Raw genomic sequence first — 18114 nt, 5'->3', positions numbered from 1 at the left:
AGGCATTTGAGCAGGGAAGAGAAAGGGCTTTTGAGTAAAGGAGATTGAATGAGGGAGAGGTGGGAGATAGAGGTAGATAGATGAGAAGAGAGGTGAGGGAAGAAGAGAGGTTTGTGTGATGAGATCTGAGATTTTAATGGAGGAACAAAGGTAGTTCAGTGAGGGGTGAGAGAGTGAATCTTTTGCTCCAGGATAAAAAGGTTCCATGCCAAACATGGGAGGCGATTCATTGACTTAAGCATCAAAGATAGGACAAAGATCAGCCAAAACTGATATTTTGTGTCCTGAAAAATAGTTGGCATGAAGACAACATTTACAGCCATTGAACAATTGTGAAGTTACTGTGCATACCACTCACAAACTGTACCTTTAAGATACTGCACAAATTATACCTTTAAAATATGTAGAAGTATTGAGCTTTGACATAATCAATGGTAAATAAGAAGCTGCTAATAACAGAATAAGTTTAGAGGGACCATTGAATAGAGGACTTTGCTTTTAGCTCATACATGTTTGCTGGTCTCTGACCGGAGAGCAACCTGGCATGGGGCCTAAAGCTCCTCAAAAAGAGGAACCTGACCAGCAAACAAACAGTAAGATGAGTCAGGAAGGTTTTGAAATCACGATTGTAGCTCTTCTGCTTGGCCCATTGTAGTGACCAGCACTCTGTCCCATACCAATCCTAGGGCAGTGAAAAGTGGCCAGAGATTGAATTTGTGTTTCTGTATGCCTTCATCCATGGGGATTAAGGGTTGTTGAGTGCAAATTTTATCACATACATGCCCACAATTTGAGCAAATTGGGTTGAGTTGTTTTATGCAGCTTTCCTGAAATGAATCACTGTTATCTGTTTTCTTACTTGTTGTGACTTCAGTGAGTTTCTTTTCAACTTTATGGTACAGTAACTGATGTGACACCAGCAGTTATCATCAGCAAACACCACTAAATATGAATAAAGCCATTTATACCTGCGAGTCAATAATTGTTAATGACAAGCTTAAAATTTGTGGTCTTTAGGTAAGTGATGTAATTGCTAACTTTAACTTCCACAGGAACAGACAGCAACTCTCTTGCATTCTTAAAATTGAGATACTACAGCTCCCAGATTTGGCAAATAGCTATTGAAAAAGCTGCAAAAAGAAACTTATGGAAGGTAAGTAGACGGTGGTTAAAATTTGAACTAGGCTGAAGTAGATGTTTGAAAGTAGAATCAAATAATTTGCTTTTATTCATTCATGAAGTGTGGGTGTTGTCGAAATCTTGACTTCCGAGTTTGACTTTAACACAAACAGACACTAACAGAAGATATTTAACCTACAGATTGTCTTTATTTACTTGCTAGCAAGGGGAGGAGAGTCTTGACACCATGGGCCAGAGACACCACTCCACCAGACTAAAGAAAATCATCCTACAGTTCTGCAGCTTAGTCATAGAACATAGAACATTACAGCGCAGAACAGGCCCTTCGGCCCACGATGTTGCGCTGACCAGTTAAAAAACAATGACCCTCTAACCTAAACCAATCCCTTTCCATCCATAAACCTATCCACAGATCTCTTAAACGCCCCCAAACTAGGCGCATTTACAACTGCAGCAGTCAGGGCATGCCAATCCCTCACCACCCTCTGGGTAAAGAACCTACCCCTGACATCCGTCCTATAACTACCCCCCCTTAATTTAAAGCCATGCCCCCTCGTGCTAGCTTTCTCCATCCGAGGAAAAAGGCTATCACTGTCCACCCTATCTAAACCTCTAATCATCTTATATGTTTCAATAAGATCCCCTCTTAGCCGCCGCCTTTCAGTTTTTTTTTCAGTTGGACACAATCCAATCAAGGGGGTTACAAATGGCATACTTTACGTATTGATCCAATAGAAAAAAAATACTGAACCACCCTGATCTATGAGATCACAGCACTTTGTGGGATACCCCAAAATACCATCCTTTAGCATGTCCACTTGTATCATAGTCCAGACATCATGGCTGCGATTCTCCCATTGCGGTCCACCACTTTCCTGGGGGGTCTGGCCGGGAGATATGCAACTACAGCCTTGAACGGGCATATGCGCATGCGCTAGGAACTCATGCGCGTCTCCCAGAGCTGGCGAACAGTCCCTGGCCAGACTGCTGGAAACCGGCGGGAAGGCAAGTAAGTAATATAAATCCGTTTCTAATCTATTTTAAGTATGTATTTTTGTTAATTGTTGGGACCTCTCAGGTCCCGATTGAATCTCCCACTCCGCCAGGAGAGCTTCATTCCGGCGGGGTTCAGACTAGCTCCCCATGTTCGGGGAGCTAGCAGGAGACCCCACTGGAACGAAGATGGGGTGGGGGGAGCAATCAGGGTCCCCAGCAGGTCGGGTGGCACCTGGCACTGCCCAAAGGGCAAAGTGCCCATGCCCAGGAGGCGTCTTGGCACTCCCCACCAGGCATGGGGCAATGCCAAGGTGGTGGGGGGGGGGGGGGGGCGCGGGCCTATTGTGGGGTGGGGCCTAGGTGCGATGGGTGGGGGTGCCCCACTGCATTAGGATCGGTCTGGGATGGAGGTAGGACAATGATTGGGACGGGCTTGGGGTGGGGGTTGGGGGGGTGGTCTGCTGGTGGGGGGGGGGGGGGGGGGGGCCTTCTTCTGGGACAGGAAGGGGGGCCCGCCGGGGTGGGGCCTGAGCATCGGGGTATTCCAGGATTGTTGGGGGGGGGGGGGGGGGGGGGGGGGTCCGGTGGGGTGGTCAAGGCTGGCCTGGGAATTGTTGTGGGGGCCGCGATCAGGTCGTTGGAGGGGTAGCACTGTGGGGGTCCCAGCCTGGCCAGCAAATGGGAGTTTGACAGTTTGGAGTCTCTGTGTACGCGCAGAGCTTCCACAACTGTCAAAGTCCAGTGTGAATAGGCCCTGCCCTCCTGGGTTTTTAATGAGATTCCCGACTGGGACCTCTTCGGTGTCCAGAGTTTGCGGGGATTCAGGTGAGAACCTGAACTGTCAGAACAGACAGGATTTAGAACAGTTTTCCCATCAATTCACCACTTTTGGGAGAATCCCAACCCCCCCACCCCCACATGTCTCTATTTTGATAGCAGCCTCACAGAGCTTTTTAACTAAAACAGTTTTGCGTGGGCATCCCTTAATTGATAAAGGGGATCTGCAAAAGCCATTAGTACTTTATAGCCTTGTCAGTGAAGTTAACTGAAACTCTAAGGGATGTGGTCAATTTGTCTCGCCTCCAGGATATTTCCCAATTATAGGCCTGACGAGTTCTGTTTATTGCCAGCATCATGAAACATGTGTATATATTGCTTAAAGTTAAAGTTTTATTTTATTAGTCACAAGAAAGGCTTACCTTAACACTGCAATGAAGTTACTGTGAAATTCCCTTAGTTGCCACAGTCCAGCCCCTGTTCAGGTCAGTGCACCTAACCAGCACGCCTTTCAGAATATGGGAGGAAACTGAAACACCTGGAGAAAACCCACGCAGATACAGGGAGAAGATGCAAACTCTGCACAGACAGTGATCCGAGCCAGGAATCAAACCCGGGTCCCTGGCACTGTGAAGCAGCAGTGCTAATGACTGAGCTTTTTATCAGTACCCACAATTTCAAGGGATATCATCATGTTACCATTAATTCTTGTCAGTTCCCACTAAGTCCCCTATCATAAGTTTTTCGTTAGCTAAGACATTAATATCTTTCTGACTCTGTTTTGACTAGAAACTGTGAAGGCAGTTTCATTAAAACTCACTCTTGTATCAATTGTTTGTGATAAGGTGTCGGGTGAGGTGATTAAGGCTCCTTTGTGGCCTTGTGATTCCAACAGTTGGGTGCTTTTAAAGGACTGTATTAACATATGTTTAGAATCAAATGGCACTCTGTAACTGTGCATCTAAGTTCCTTAGTTTCAACTTCTAAAAATATACAGAAGATACATTTATATGTATGAACTAATTAAAGATATTACGTGTACCTTTAAAACTACAAAGTATTTAAAACACCTCACTTCAACCGCGAACAAATTTGCTCCCCTTTAATTTAAGGTGAATCCTACATCCAAGTTGATTTAAACAAAAACCCTAGCAGAACCTGCCACAGTATTGTAGCCCTTTTCTTTTCTGCCTTCCCACAGTGTCACTGGCTCGCGCGCGCACCCCCCCTCTCCTGAACTGCTCTAGTGAAGGTGCTGGTGAGCAGCCTTCTGGAACTGCTAAGCCTATGTAGTGTAGGTACACCCTTAGTGCTGTTAGGGAGAAGGTTCCAGGATTTTGACCCAACGACTGTAAAGGAATGGAAACATATTTCCAAGTCAGGATGGTGAGTTACATGGAAAGGAACTTGTAGGTGGTGGTGTTTCCATGTGTCTGCTGCCCTTGTCCTTCAATATGGTAGTTATCGTGGTTTTGAAAGGTGCTGCTCAAGGATCCTTGGTGAGCTGTTGCAGTGTTTCTTGTACATGGCACACACTGCTTCCACAGTACATTGGTGGTGGAAGGAATGAACATTAGTTTGTGGATTGTTGCCAGTCAAGTAGGCTGCTTTGTCCTGGATGGTGTCGGTCTTCTTGAGTGTTGTTGGAGCTGTACACATCCAGGCAAGTGGAGAGTATTTGGCTCCTTCTATGGTACTTCTTACTGGTGTTGGTGGCAATAGTCTGTGACCTGGCAATTCTGCGATAACAAGACAGTGACAGAGGGCAAATTTCAACTGTCAACATTATTATCCATGTTAAAGTAGATCTCCTAATTTGTGCTAAAACATTTGTGTTAGAAACTCAACTTTTACATGAGTATATAAATATAGCTTGGTTGAGTAAAGAGTAATAAGCGACATAAATAAAAGAGTTAAAAATCAGCTACGATCTAAATGAATGGCACAACAGGTTTTAGAGGCTGAATAGCCTACTCGTTTTTGTATGTTCTTAACCAATATGTGTAAACTTTACCTCTGTGTTAGTACGCTGTGCTCTTTTTATAGGTAAGAAGTCTCACAACACCAGGTCAAAGTCCAACAGGTTTATTTGGAAGCAAAAGCCACTAGCTTTCGGAGCCACTAGCTAGTGGCTTTTGCTACCAAATAAACCTGTTGGACTTTAACCTGGTGTTGTGAGACTTCTTGCGTGTTTACCCCAGTCCAACGCCAGCATCTCCATGTCATCTCTTTTTATAGGACATCAGATACCACAAGTTTTTAATATAGATTTGTCATCTTTGTCCTCCAATTTCTAAAGATTTGTGTATTTTACCATTTACTGTAAACACCTTCTTTCTCTTCCTCCCAAAATATTCCACTTACTGAACTATGTCCTGTCGTAAAGTTTGTGGTGGACCTCGTTGTCTCCTGGTGAGAGGCCTTAACAGTCAAGAGCAACAAATGTATAATAAAGAACAATCTTCTCTGCTCCCATCTTCTCTCCTGCCTATCTTTCTTCAGTAGATTAAAAATAATGGGGAGTGCCTGCACCTTTAAGAAGTTAATTCTATTCCTGAGGGAACAAAAACTACAATACGTAGAGGACTTCAAATCATATAAATTATGTCCCCATTTCTTGATGAGTTGGTAATATTTGCTTTATTATTGCCAATGTATTGGGAAAAAAGTGAATATTGTTTCTTGTGCACTATTCAAAGCACACCCTTCATAATGTACGTAGGGGAGAAGGAAACGATAGAGTGCAGTTACAGATATGGCAAAGAGAAAGATCAGCTTAATATAAGATAGGTCCATTCAAAAGTCTGGTGGCAGAGGGAAGAAGCTGTTCTTGAGTCAGTTAGTATGCAACTCAGAAGGAAATATTTTACAGAATTGTTAGAACATAAAGATAGATTTTCATCTTGCTTTCTGGACATAGAAATGCTGTTGCTGAACCGTCCATTATAGAAACCACCCTTTTTTGGTGAAATCCGACCCCAGAAAGGTTCCAGGTTTGATCCCAGTTAGTTGAGTTCAATCTCTAGTGATTAACACGATGCAATTCTTATTTAAGGCAGAATAGGTGTATCTTTATTGGAGATAATACCACTCCCCTCTCCCCAGAATTGGCAAAGACAAAAGAAATTCACTTTTGCTATGAAAGATTTATGAAAAGCTTACCCCCGTGGTATTGCTAAGCAGTGCTGCAGTTAATTTATAAAACTAATAGAGAATTGATAAGTGTACTGAATTATTAATATCCTTTCCTCCACAGGCTCTTTACTGTGTCCTTTGTGAATGCAAAGCCATCCCTGGAAACAACTACAGTGCTGCACAAATCTCACTTAAGGAACTATTTGTGGTAGGCATTTCAATGTGGGATTTATCGCTAGGAATGCATTAATTTTGTTGACCATTTTACCTGCAGAACTAAGAGGATTTGTTTTTTCTTAACTAAGTGGATCTGATGTCACATTAGAAAGAAAAATACTCATTCAAATAGTACCTTTCATGATCACAGGACTGCCCAAAGCACTTTGCGATCAAGTATATTTTGAAGCATTGTCACCATTACCATACTCCAGGAAACTCAGCAACCAATTTGCAAATGCCCATAAATTGTAATGTCACAGTGAGCAGGTAATCTGTTTTTGTGATGTTGCGTAAGGGATCAATATTAGCCATGATAATTACACTTCTCTTTGAAATAGTGCCCTGGGATTATTTCTAACGTTAACCTGTGAGTGTAGTCAGGGTCTTACTTTATTTGGTGAGATAGGTGGTATGTGGGAAAGGTTATTTTGTCTATGGATTTTGGAACTGTGTGGGAGTAAGTGGGAGAGATGGTGGCTTAGTGGTAAAGTCACTGGACTAGTAATCAGAGGCCCAGACTGATATTCTCGGGGCATGGCAGCTGGCAGAATTTAAATTCAATTAATTAAAAAATCTGGAATTGGAAACTAATAGTGACCACAAAACTGTCCTTGATTATTGTAAAAACCCATCTGGTTCACTAATGACCTTTAGAGGAGGAAACCTGCCATCCTTACCTGGTCTGACTACATGTGACTCCAAGCAATTCTTAACTGCCCATGAAATGACTGTGCAAGTCACTCAAGTCTAAGGGCAATTAGGGATTGGCAACAAATGCTTGCCTTGCCAGTGGCCTTCCTATTCCTCCAAAAGAATAAAAGAAAATAGGATGAAAAAGTCAAGAGTTAAACTGATTTGAGTATTTGGGAAAACTATAATAAAAGGTTGGGTGTATGAGTTAGTCTGCCGAAAATGTTTAGTGATGACTGGGAAATAAAAGGTCACAGTGAACTGCAGTTTGAGAAAAAAACTCAGAAAATAAGCTTAGTTTATTGAACTCCTCAAAACCAACAATGTGTAATACGTATTGTGTCATCCTCCCCGGCCCCCCCATGCTTGCAGTCACTTTCTCACACTTCTCACTGAATTTCGCAGATATTTAATGCAGAAAGAGATCATTTAGCCTATAGTGTCTGCATCAGCTCTCCAAACAAGCATTGTGACTTGGTGCTATTCCCTTGTCTTTACCTGGTACCCCTGCACATTGTTTCTACTCAACTAAACATCCAGTACCCTCGTGCATGTCTTGATTGAAACTGCCTCCACCACACATCCAGGCAGTGCATTCCAGACCAGAATCACTCGTTACGTGAAAAGGTTTTTTCTTGGATCACATTCGCATCTTTTGAAAATCACTTTAAATCTGTGCCCTCTCGTTCTTGATCCTTTTATGAGCGGGAACAGTTTCTCCCTACATACTCTGTCCAGTCCTCATGATTTTGAACGTCTCTATCATATCTCCTTTCAGCCTTTTTCTCCCCAAGAGGTGCAGTCCCGACCTCTATATCTACCCTCATCACTGAAGGGTCTCATTCCTGGAAACATTCATGTAAACTCTCTTCAGTGTGCTTACATCCTTCCTATAATGTGGTGCCCAGAACTATACATAACATACCAGCTGAAGTGTAATTAGTGTCTTGTATATGTTCAACATAATCCTCTTGCGCTTGTAGTCTATGCCCCTACAAACATACAAATTAGGAACAGAAGTCGGCCTCTCAGCCCCTCAAGCTTGCTCTGCCATTAACTAAGATCATGGCTGATTTGAACCCCAACTCCATGTTCCTGCCTACCCCGAGAACTGTTCACCCTCTTGTCAATCAATAATCTATCTAGCTCTGCCATAAAAATAGTGAAATACTCTGGCTCCACTGCTGCCTTTTGAGGAGGAGAGTTCCAGGGACTCAACATTTTGACAGCAAAAAATACTCATTTCTGTCTTAAATGAGCAACCCTTTATCTTTAAGCAATGACCTCTTCTAGATTCTCCAACAAGAGAAAACATCATCTCCATATCCACTCTGTCACAACTACCAAGATCTTCAAATGTTTCAATCAAGCCACCTCTTACTCTTCTAAACACTAATGAATACAAGCCTGACCCCTCCAACCTTTTCTCATAAGACAACCTGACTATTTCTAGTATTAGTCCAGTAAACTTTCTATTTTTAATGCATTTACATTTTTCCTTAAATAAGGAAACCAGTACTGTACACTACTTCAGATCTCACCAATGCCCTATACAACTGAAGCATAAGCTTCCTCCATATGCCCTCTATAGTGACACAGGTGCAAAATACCGATTTAATTCATCCATCAAAACCCTACTTTCCATTATCCATTCAACAGGCTTAATTTGCCCAGAATACTATATGCTCTACCTGTCCTGCCACCTTCAATGATCTTTATCTTCAATGATTCTTTACTCAGAGGGCAGTAAGGGCATGGAATGCCCTGCCTGCAGCAGTTGTGGACTCGCCAACTTTAAGGGCATTCAAATGGTCAGTGGATAGGCATATGGATAACACTGGAATAGTTTAGGTTAGAGGGTCATTAGATTGGTTCCACTGGTCGGCGTAACATCGAGGGCCGAAGGGCCTGTACTGTGCTGTAATGTTCTATGTTCTGTGTACATATACACAATGTCCCTCAGCTCCTGCACCCCCTTAAGAATTTTACCATTTATGTTTTATTATCTCTCCTTGTTCTCCCTACCAAAATGCATCACTTCACTCTTAGAACATAGAACACTACAGCACAAACAGGCCCTTCGGCCCACAAGTTGCATTGATCACATCTATACCTACTAAGCCATAGACCTATCTATAACCCCCAATCCCATTAGATCCCATATACTGATCCAGAAGTCTTTTAAAAGACCCCAGCGAGTTCGCCTCCACCACAACCGATGGCAGCCGATTCCACTCACTCATCACCCTCTGAGTGAAAAACTTACCCCTAACATCTCCTCTGTACTTGCTTTCTTGCACCTTAAATCTGTGTCCTCTCGTAGCGACCATTTCAGCCTGGGGAAATAGCCTCTGAGAATCCACCCTATCTAATCCTCTCAACATCTTATAAACCTCTTCTCCGCATTGAACTTCATCTGCCACCTATCTGCCCATTCGACCAACTTGTCTTTGTCATTTTGAAGTTGTACATTGTCCTTTTCACAGCTTACAATACTTCCAAGCTTTGTGTCATCCGTAAACTTTAAAATTGTATCCTGCACGTCAAAACCTAGATCATTAATATAAGGAAAAGCAAGGGCCACAATAGCAAACCCTCAGAAATACCACTATTAACCTTCTTCTCTGCTTCCTATTATCCAGCCAATTTTATATCCATGTTGCTATTGTTCCTTTTATCCCATGAGCATTTTCTCAAGTTTGTTGTGTGGTACCGTATCAAATGCCTTCTAAAAGTCAATGCTCCCCACATCAACAGCATTATTCTCATTGACCCTTTGCATAGAAACATAAAACAGTACAGCACAGTACAGGCCCTTCGGCCCTCGATGTTGTCCTGAGCTATGTCCAAACCCAAGATCAAGCTATCCCACTCCCTATCATTCTGGTGTGCTCCATGTGCCTATCCAATAACCGCTTGAAAGTTCCTAAAGTGTCCAACTCCACTATTACAGCAGGCAATGCATTCCACACCCCAACCACTCTCTGAGTGAAGAATCTACCTCGGACATCCCCTTTATATCTCCCAGCATGAACCTTATAGTTATGCCTCCTAGTAACCGCTACATCCGCCCGAGGAAATAGTCTGTGCACGTCCACTCTATCTATCCCCCTCATCATCTTATAAACCTCTGATAAATCGCCTCTCATCCTCCTCTGCTCTAAAGAGAAAAGCACCAGTTCCCTCAATTTTTCATCATAAGACCTACCCTCCAAATCAGGCAGCATCCTGGCAAATCTCCTCTGCACTCTCTCCAATGCTTCCACATAGGATAGAGGTGGAGAGACTCTTCCCGCTCAGAAAGGATAGTAGGACTAGGGGGCATAGCCTCAAGATAAAGGGGGGGCAGTTTAGAACGGAGTTGAGGAGGAACTTCTTCACTCAAAGGGTGGTGAATCTCTGGAATTCTCTGCCCGTTGAAGTGGTGGAGGCTACCTCGCTAAATATTTTTAAGACATGGGTTGATGGGTTTTTGATGAGAGAGGGGATTAAGGGTTATGGGGAGAGGGCGGGAATGTGGAACTGAGCCACGACAGATCAGCCATGATCTTATTGAATGGCGGGGCAGGCTCGAAGGGCTAGATGGCCTACTCCTGCTCCTATTTCTTATATGTTCTTATATCCTTCTTATAGTGAGGTGACCAGAACTGAACACAATATTCCAAATGTAGTCTCACCAAGGTCTGGTATAGTTGCAGCATAACCCCACGGCTCTTAAACTCAAACCCCCTGTAAACAAACGCTAACGCACTATAAGCTTTCTTCACGGCTCTATTCACTTGAGTGGCAACCTTCAGAGATTTGTGGATATGAACCCCAAGATCTCTCTGTTCCTCCACATTCCTCAAAACCCTGCCATTGACCCTGTAATCCGTGTTCAAGTTTGTCCTACCAAAATGAATCACCTCACACTTATCAGGGTTAAACTCCATCTGCCACTTTTCAGCCCAGTTCTTCATCCTATCAATGTCTCTTTGCAGCCTGCAAGAGCCCTCCACCTCATCTACTGCTGCACCAATCTTGGTGTCATCAGCAAATTTACTAACCACCCTTCAGCCCCCTCTTCCAAGTCATTGATAAAAATCACAAATAGCAGAGGACCCAGCACTGACCCCTGTGGTACACCGCTGATAACTGGCCTCCAATCTGAAAATTTTCCCTCCACCACCACTCTCTGTCTTCTATGATACAGCCAGTTACTTATCCAATTGGCCAAATTTCCTTCTATCCCACACCTCCTTACCTTCTTCATGAGCCACCATGGGGAACCTTACCAAATGCCTTACTAAAATCCATGTATAGAACATAGAACATTACAGTTCAGTACTGGCTCTTTGGCTCTCGATGGTTCCACTGGTCGGCGCAACAATCTAATGACCCTCTAACCTAAACTATTCCAATGTTATCCATATGCCTATCCACTGACCATTTGAATGCCCTTAAAGTTGGCGAGTCCACAACTGCTGCAGGCAGGGCATTCCAATCCCTTACTGCCCTCTGAGTAAAGAACCTACCTCTGACATCCGTTCTGTAATTACCACCCCTTATTTTAAAGCTGTGTCCCCTCGTGTTAGCCATCACCATCCGAGGAAAAAGGCTCTCACTGTCCACCCTATCTAACCTTCTGATCATCTTGTATGCCTCGATTAGGTCACCTCTCAACCTTCTTCTTTCTAACGAAAACAACCTCAAGTCCCTCAGCCTTTCCTCGTAAGACCTTCCCACCATACCAGGCAACATCCTGGTAAACCTCCTCTACACCCTTTCCAATGCCTCCACATCCTTCTTATAATGTGGCGACCAGAACTGTACGCGATATTAAAAGTGCGGCCACACCAGAGTTTTGTACAGTTGCAACATGACCTCACAGCTCCGAAATTCAATCCCTCTACCAATAAAAGCTAACACACCGTACGCCTTTTTAACAACCTTATCAACCTGGGTGCCAACTTTCAGGGATCTATGCACATGTACACCGAGATCTCTCTGCTCGTCGACACTACCAAGAGTCCTTCCATTAGCCCTATATTCTGTACTCCTGTTACTCTTACCAAAGTGAATCACCTCACACTTTTCCGCATTAAACTCCATTTGCCACTTCTCAGCCCAGCTCTGCAGCTTATCTATGTCCCTCTGCAAACTGTAACATCCATCCTCACTGTCTACAACTCCTCCGACTTTGGTGTCGTCAGCAAATTTACTAACCCATCCTTCCACACCCTCATCTAGGTCATTTATAAAAATGACAAACAGCAGTGGCCCCAAAACAGATCCCTGAGGTACACCACTTGTAACTGAACTCCAGGTTGAATATTTCCCATCAACCACCACCCTCTGTCTTCTATCAGCTAGCCAATGCCTGATCCAAACTGCTAAATCACCCTCAATCCCATGCATCTGCATTTTCTGCAGTAGCCTACCATGGGGAACCTTATCAAACGTTTTGCTAAAATCTATACACACCACGTCAACTGCCTTACCTTTATCCATATCAACTGCTCTACCTTTGTCTACACACTTAGTTACCTCCTCAAAGAATTCAATCAAATTTTGAGGCAGGATTCACCTCTCACGAAACTGTGCTGACTATCCCGGATTAAACTGCATCTTTCCACATGGTCATAAATCCTATCTCATAGGACCATTTCCATTAACTTACCAATCACCAAAGTAAGACTGACTGGACTATAATTACGAGATTCATTCCTATTTCCTTTCTTGAAGAGGGGAACAACATAGGCCACTCTCCAGTCCTCTGGCACAATCCCCGTGGACAGTGAGGACCCAGAGATCAAAGCTAAAGGCCCCGCAATCTCATCCCTTGCCTCCCAGGGTATCCCAGGATGTATCCCATCTGGCCCAGGGGACTTAACGACCCTCAGGTTTTTCAAAATTGCTAATACGCCTTCCCTCAGAACATCTACCTCCACCATCCTATCAGCCTGTATCATGCACTCATCCTCAAAAACATGGCCCCTCTCCTTAATGAACACTGAAGAAAAGTATTCATTCAACGCCTCAGTATCTTTTCTGACTCCATGCACAAGTTCCCACTACTATCAATCCTTGACTGGCCCTAACCTCATCCTGGTCATTCTTTTATTTCTCATATTTATTTATGCCCTTGCCCCGCCTTCGGGAACATCCTTCCTGCAAGTACCCTATCTAGTCCTGTTAGGAATTGTGTAGGTTTCTATGAGATCCCATCTCATTCTTATGAACCCCTGCAAATGTAATCCTAACAGACTCAATCTTTCCTTCTTTCCTCATAAGGTAGTCCCACCTTCCCAGGAATCAGCCTGGTAAACCTTCACTGCACTCCCTCTATAGCAAGAACATCTTTCCATCTTTCATAGGGAGACGAAAACTGCACACAGTGTTCCAGGTGTGGTCTCACCAAAGCCCTGTATAACAATAGCAAGACATCCCTGCTACAGTATTCGAATTGCCTTTTTGAGCACTGCTGCATGCTTAGTGACCAGTGTACAAGGATACCCAGGTCTTGTTGCACATTCCCCTCTCTCAGTTTATTGCCATTTGGATAATATTCTGCCCTCCTGTTTTTTCTAAAGTCACATTTATCCACATTATGCTGCATTTGCCACGCTTTTTAATACTCATTCGGCTTGTCTGAATCACACTGAAGCATCTCCTCACAGCCCACCCTCCCACCCGGCTTTGTGTCATCTGCAAATATTTGGCATATTGCATTTAGTTCCCTCATAAATCGTTAATATACATTGTGCTTAACTGGGATCCTAGCACAGATTCCTGTGGTACTTCACTAGTCACTGTCTGCATTCGGAAAATACTTGGTTAACCCTACTCCTTGTTTCCAACCAGTATTCTATTCATCTCAATACACTAACCCCATTTACATGCGCTTTAGTTTTACATGCTAATCTCTTATGTGGGACTTTTGTCGAAAGCCAGCTGAAAGTCCAAATAAACCACATCCACTGGTCCCCCTCGGCTAGTTACATCCTCAAAGAATTCCAGTAAATTTGTCAAGCATAATTTCCTTTTCATAAACCTATGCTGATGCTGTCCAAATGCTCTGCTATAAAATCCTTGATAATGGACTCTAGAATTTTCCCCACTGCTGATTTCATAGCTGATTGGTCTGTAATTAATTCCCTGTTTTTGTCCTTTTATATTTTCTTCAACTGAAAAAAACTGCTGGAGTTAAGAAAAAGTATTCCACCTCTCCAGTTAACTGTTGCTGAGACATCCTGAGAAATGAAGTGCACTGCACATGTTTAGACTGCATGATCCAATTTAGGTGAACAGCGCGGAAATAGGCCCTTTGGCCCACCGTGTCAATGCCGACTGTCAAATATCAATTCCATTTGCCGATAGTCTTGTAGCTTTGGAAAAAATAATCAAGTAAGCTTTTAATAAAGGAACACAGACCTTCAAATAAAATCTTTAATGAGGTCATTGAAAGACGTAAGACCATTCAGTGGATAACTTAATTGTTATTATAGAATATATATTTTTCACTGAGGGAAAAATGGCAGGGGACAAATGTTTATCTGAAAATTCTTCAGAAGGCATTTTGAGCAATATGCAGTTACAGGACACGTGTTTATTTCAGAGGTTTTTGTAAAGAAAGACATTTGTGCAAACAAATGTTTGATATACCAATTTGTGAGATGTAATATTTTGTATTTTTCATTGTGTTAACCCTTGTTTTAAATTTTAAAAAGTTTAGTTACTGTCGGGGGAGGGCCAAAAATCGACAAAAAAGCTTTTTGAAGGTTTGTGAGGTAAACGCAGTGGTCCAATTATTCCAGAGGGACAATTTCCAGACTGTTTTCATCATTAAATGTGGTCATAACTTGTAACACAAAATTGACAAAAATGTGACAGTTATAAGTAATATTTATTGCAGGTGAATTGTCCACTCATTTCAAAATCTAAAAAGATGCTGTTTGATCTTTTGTTGAACATGAGGAATCGAGTTCAAGTGTAGCTTTCGTTGAAGTTGTGCGAGGTGTCAGGAAACTAAAATGCATATAGTTGTCATTCAGTCGCTACTTAGAAATAGGACAGAAGGTTTGTTTGCATTCAAGTGAAGGAATAGGGAGACTCAACTAAGGCAGCTCGTCATTGCGGCTGGCAGGAGGATATAATTATGGTGTAATAACTTTTACAATGCACCGTTTCTATTGCAGATGTTGACATAATTTGTAATGAAAAGAGTTGATGGGAATTGCGTGCAGACTTAGATATGATGGCCTAGAGTTCCCTGCTTGTTCGCACTGGTTGATAACAAATTTTGCATTTGTCAATATGAAATTAAGTGGAATGTAAGGACGGAATATTCTGGCCCCATCATAGCAGGGGTGGGCCAGAAAATACAGTGAGCCACTCAAAACTCCGTTGACTTTTGCAGGATATAAAGTTCTGCCCTGGGGTGGAGGGTTGGATTGGTGTGTTTGGCCCAGAAAGGTGGAAACCCTTTGTATTTATATTTTCCTGAGCGTGATATTCAGTTTCAGCTCGTCAGCTGGAACTGAGTGTCTGCATCTAATGAAATGTTACGTGGCAAACCTTTAGCACAGATCTTAGCGATCTTTTGTTTATGTTTGTGTCACAACCCATGAGCTAGCATTTATTGTGTCTCAATCAATTTTGCTTTTTCATTTCCCTGTACATCTGACAAACCGTGAAGTTGGACTTTTGTACCTGCAATTATCTCCTCCTCCCTCTTCACCCAGTCAATTTATTTTGGATTTCAGAAGTCCTTGATAAATAATTCTAACAAACCCTGTTGTTGAATTCTTTCAGTCTATTGTAATCAGAAGCATTTCACAAGGTGTAAAGGTTGCTTTAAGATTTATTTTTCAAAGGTTCTTTTTTGTTTTTATTTTCCCCCAAAGTGTGCTGCTCCTGAGCATAGATCACTCCATTGCAAAAAATGGATGACATCGCTGTTGCGTACCTTAGTGTCTCATGATGTAAACCTTGAAAGTATTGGACCATTCCCACTTCATTCCATCCTCAAACTATCTATAAGGACCAGTAAGTAACTTTGCTTTCAAAAAACGAATTACATTTTAGTTATTCATTGCTAGTGTTGGCATTTATTTTGAGTCAGAAGTTTGTGGGTTCGAGCTCTCTTGTGGTGAAATACGTATAAACTTGGCTGATACACTGGCTGAATTTTCACTACCAAAGCAGAAATTTCCTAATTTGGGAGATCGTGAAAGCTGGTCTTCACTCTAGGTGGTAGGGTCGGCATAGAGTTGGGCCTGGTAGATTTTCTTTGCAAAAAAATTGCTATTCCTGCAACTGTGTAAAACCATCAATCAGCCAGGATCATTATATTATCAATAACAGAAGCTTTAACCACTATACAACTCTTAATCCTGTCCATTCAAACATTCACAAAAGAAATCACAGAAAAAAAACAACTTATAACCACATAAAGATGTCAGTCCAGCAAACAGTCCACTCAGTTGTCAAAACGGAACTCCTGGTAATGCATATTAGAGTCTTGGAGCTTATCCAAGCATTCATAATGAGGCATCTGAGAACTGTTTCAATCAAAACTAATGACCAGACACCTGGGTTCTTTATTTCTGATATGCCATGTTCACAAATCTATTCTTCACATTTTAGGCGATAGAAAACTTTTAAGGTGGATATTAGAACAAAAACCACATCTACAGCACATGATTAACCAACAGGATGAAGATGGTCATTCGCTTCTACATGTGGTGGCTTCCTGGCAGAGAGGGTTGGATGGATATACTCAGAGATGTAAGTTAACAGTTGACATTGCAACATCAAAACACATTTACTCTTCCAAATTTTCTCTCAATTATCTTTGATAATTGAAAAAAAATTATTGTGCTATCTCAGTTCAGGTCTATATGGTGTCGGTCATGTTTAAAATTGCATGACTGGTGTTTCCATGCTATACATATTAAGTGTTGTTTAAAAGTTGGTGACATACCTCCCAACTAGGCTGCGAATACTGACCTGTACTAACTGTGACTCAATAATACAACTGAGCTGCTCCTTCTTTCTAGTACCTCCAGGAAATTTAGCTAGTGATTTGAATTTAATTGATTTGAATTTGAATTGAAGTGATTTAAATATGCCAAATGACAAATTCTCTTTCTCTCCTTCTGCAATTTAGTTAAAATGCAGATTATTTTTAAAATGAAACCTTTTTTGCAAATTATTGAACATATGTAAATAAGTGAGATGATTGGGGAAAACAGAAACAAACACCAGAGAAATGTCTGTGGCTAGCAGGAGGGTTCAGATGTAATGTAATTACAATATATGGGTCAGTGAGTGAGATTAAGACTAATTCTGTTTTTCACCTCCCCAAATTTCTATCCTCCAAAGAAGCCGGTAACTCGCGTTGGGGTGTGGTTCCACAGGTTCTATCCTCAGAGGGTATTTATTATGAGTATGTCACACATTGTGCGTCTGGAGTGGTGCGAAAGTACAAAATTCCTTTTCCTAACCAGTTTTTTTTTCTACAGCAATTTGGAAAGGCTGCATTTTGTTCCTAGTTCTTCTGAATGCACTTAATCTCGTTCCAAAACAGATAGGTGTCCATGCTTGGTTTCCAGTGCCAGGAAACAGATGCCTCTAGTTTCACTTCCAGCTCACAACAAAATGACATTCTTTCTCTGACTCACTGATGTCAAATTACCACTCTAACCAAAATCATTGTACCATGACTTCAAATTCCAAAAGAATCCATCCAAGTGAAACTGCAACACAACAATGAATCTAGTTTTAAAATCCTGTTGCATTCACAAGTAGCCGGGAAAGATCTTCTCAAAACACACAGCGATCCCTGTTGTAACATGGGTTTTGGATCTTAAAATTTCCATTTAAATGAAAAACTGCTATTCTGACCACACAATAGAACCAATCCTTTAAAGGCAGTAATTATTATATGAAAGTAGCTTCAGTTTAACTCAACAGTAAAAATAGAAGTTTGTATATCAAAGTTTTTCCAAGGATGTAGCGGGCTACCAGTCCGTTGTAGCATCTTGAATGCTGTTATTATGTGCCAGAGTCTTGGCCATCCCACCAATACTGTTCAATCAGCTATTTATCCATTTCCCTTTTTAAAGTTGATAATGAATCTCTTTCCACTCTTTCAGGTAGTGCATTTCAGATCAA

The 18114-nt window shown here is 42.0% G+C and overlaps 1 protein-coding gene across 4 annotated transcripts in view; it reads left to right on the top strand.

Moving 5' to 3' along the window:
- The window catches only part of LOC145346446 (TPR and ankyrin repeat-containing protein 1-like), a 104802-nt gene that overhangs the window by 31324 nt on the left and 55364 nt on the right, over positions 1-18114 (top strand). For all 4 annotated transcript variants that reach the window (XM_080193693.1, XM_080193695.1, XM_080193692.1 and 1 more), the window contains exons 6-9: positions 1053-1153; positions 6170-6256; positions 15843-15984; positions 16585-16725. In XM_080193693.1, coding sequence (XP_080049819.1) covers positions 1053-1153; positions 6170-6256; positions 15843-15984; positions 16585-16725 — 471 coding nt within the window. The remainder of the gene's footprint in view (positions 1-1052; positions 1154-6169; positions 6257-15842; positions 15985-16584; positions 16726-18114) is intronic.

The sequence above is a fragment of the Carcharhinus amblyrhynchos genome, chromosome 8, assembly GCF_965287045.1.
Source record: "Carcharhinus amblyrhynchos chromosome 8, sCarAmb.v2.hapA, whole genome shotgun sequence".
In the NCBI taxonomy this organism is placed as follows: domain Eukaryota; kingdom Metazoa; phylum Chordata; class Chondrichthyes; order Carcharhiniformes; family Carcharhinidae; genus Carcharhinus; species Carcharhinus amblyrhynchos.
Note: the sequence above shows the minus strand (reverse complement) of the source record. Positions and strands in the feature narration are given on the sequence as shown.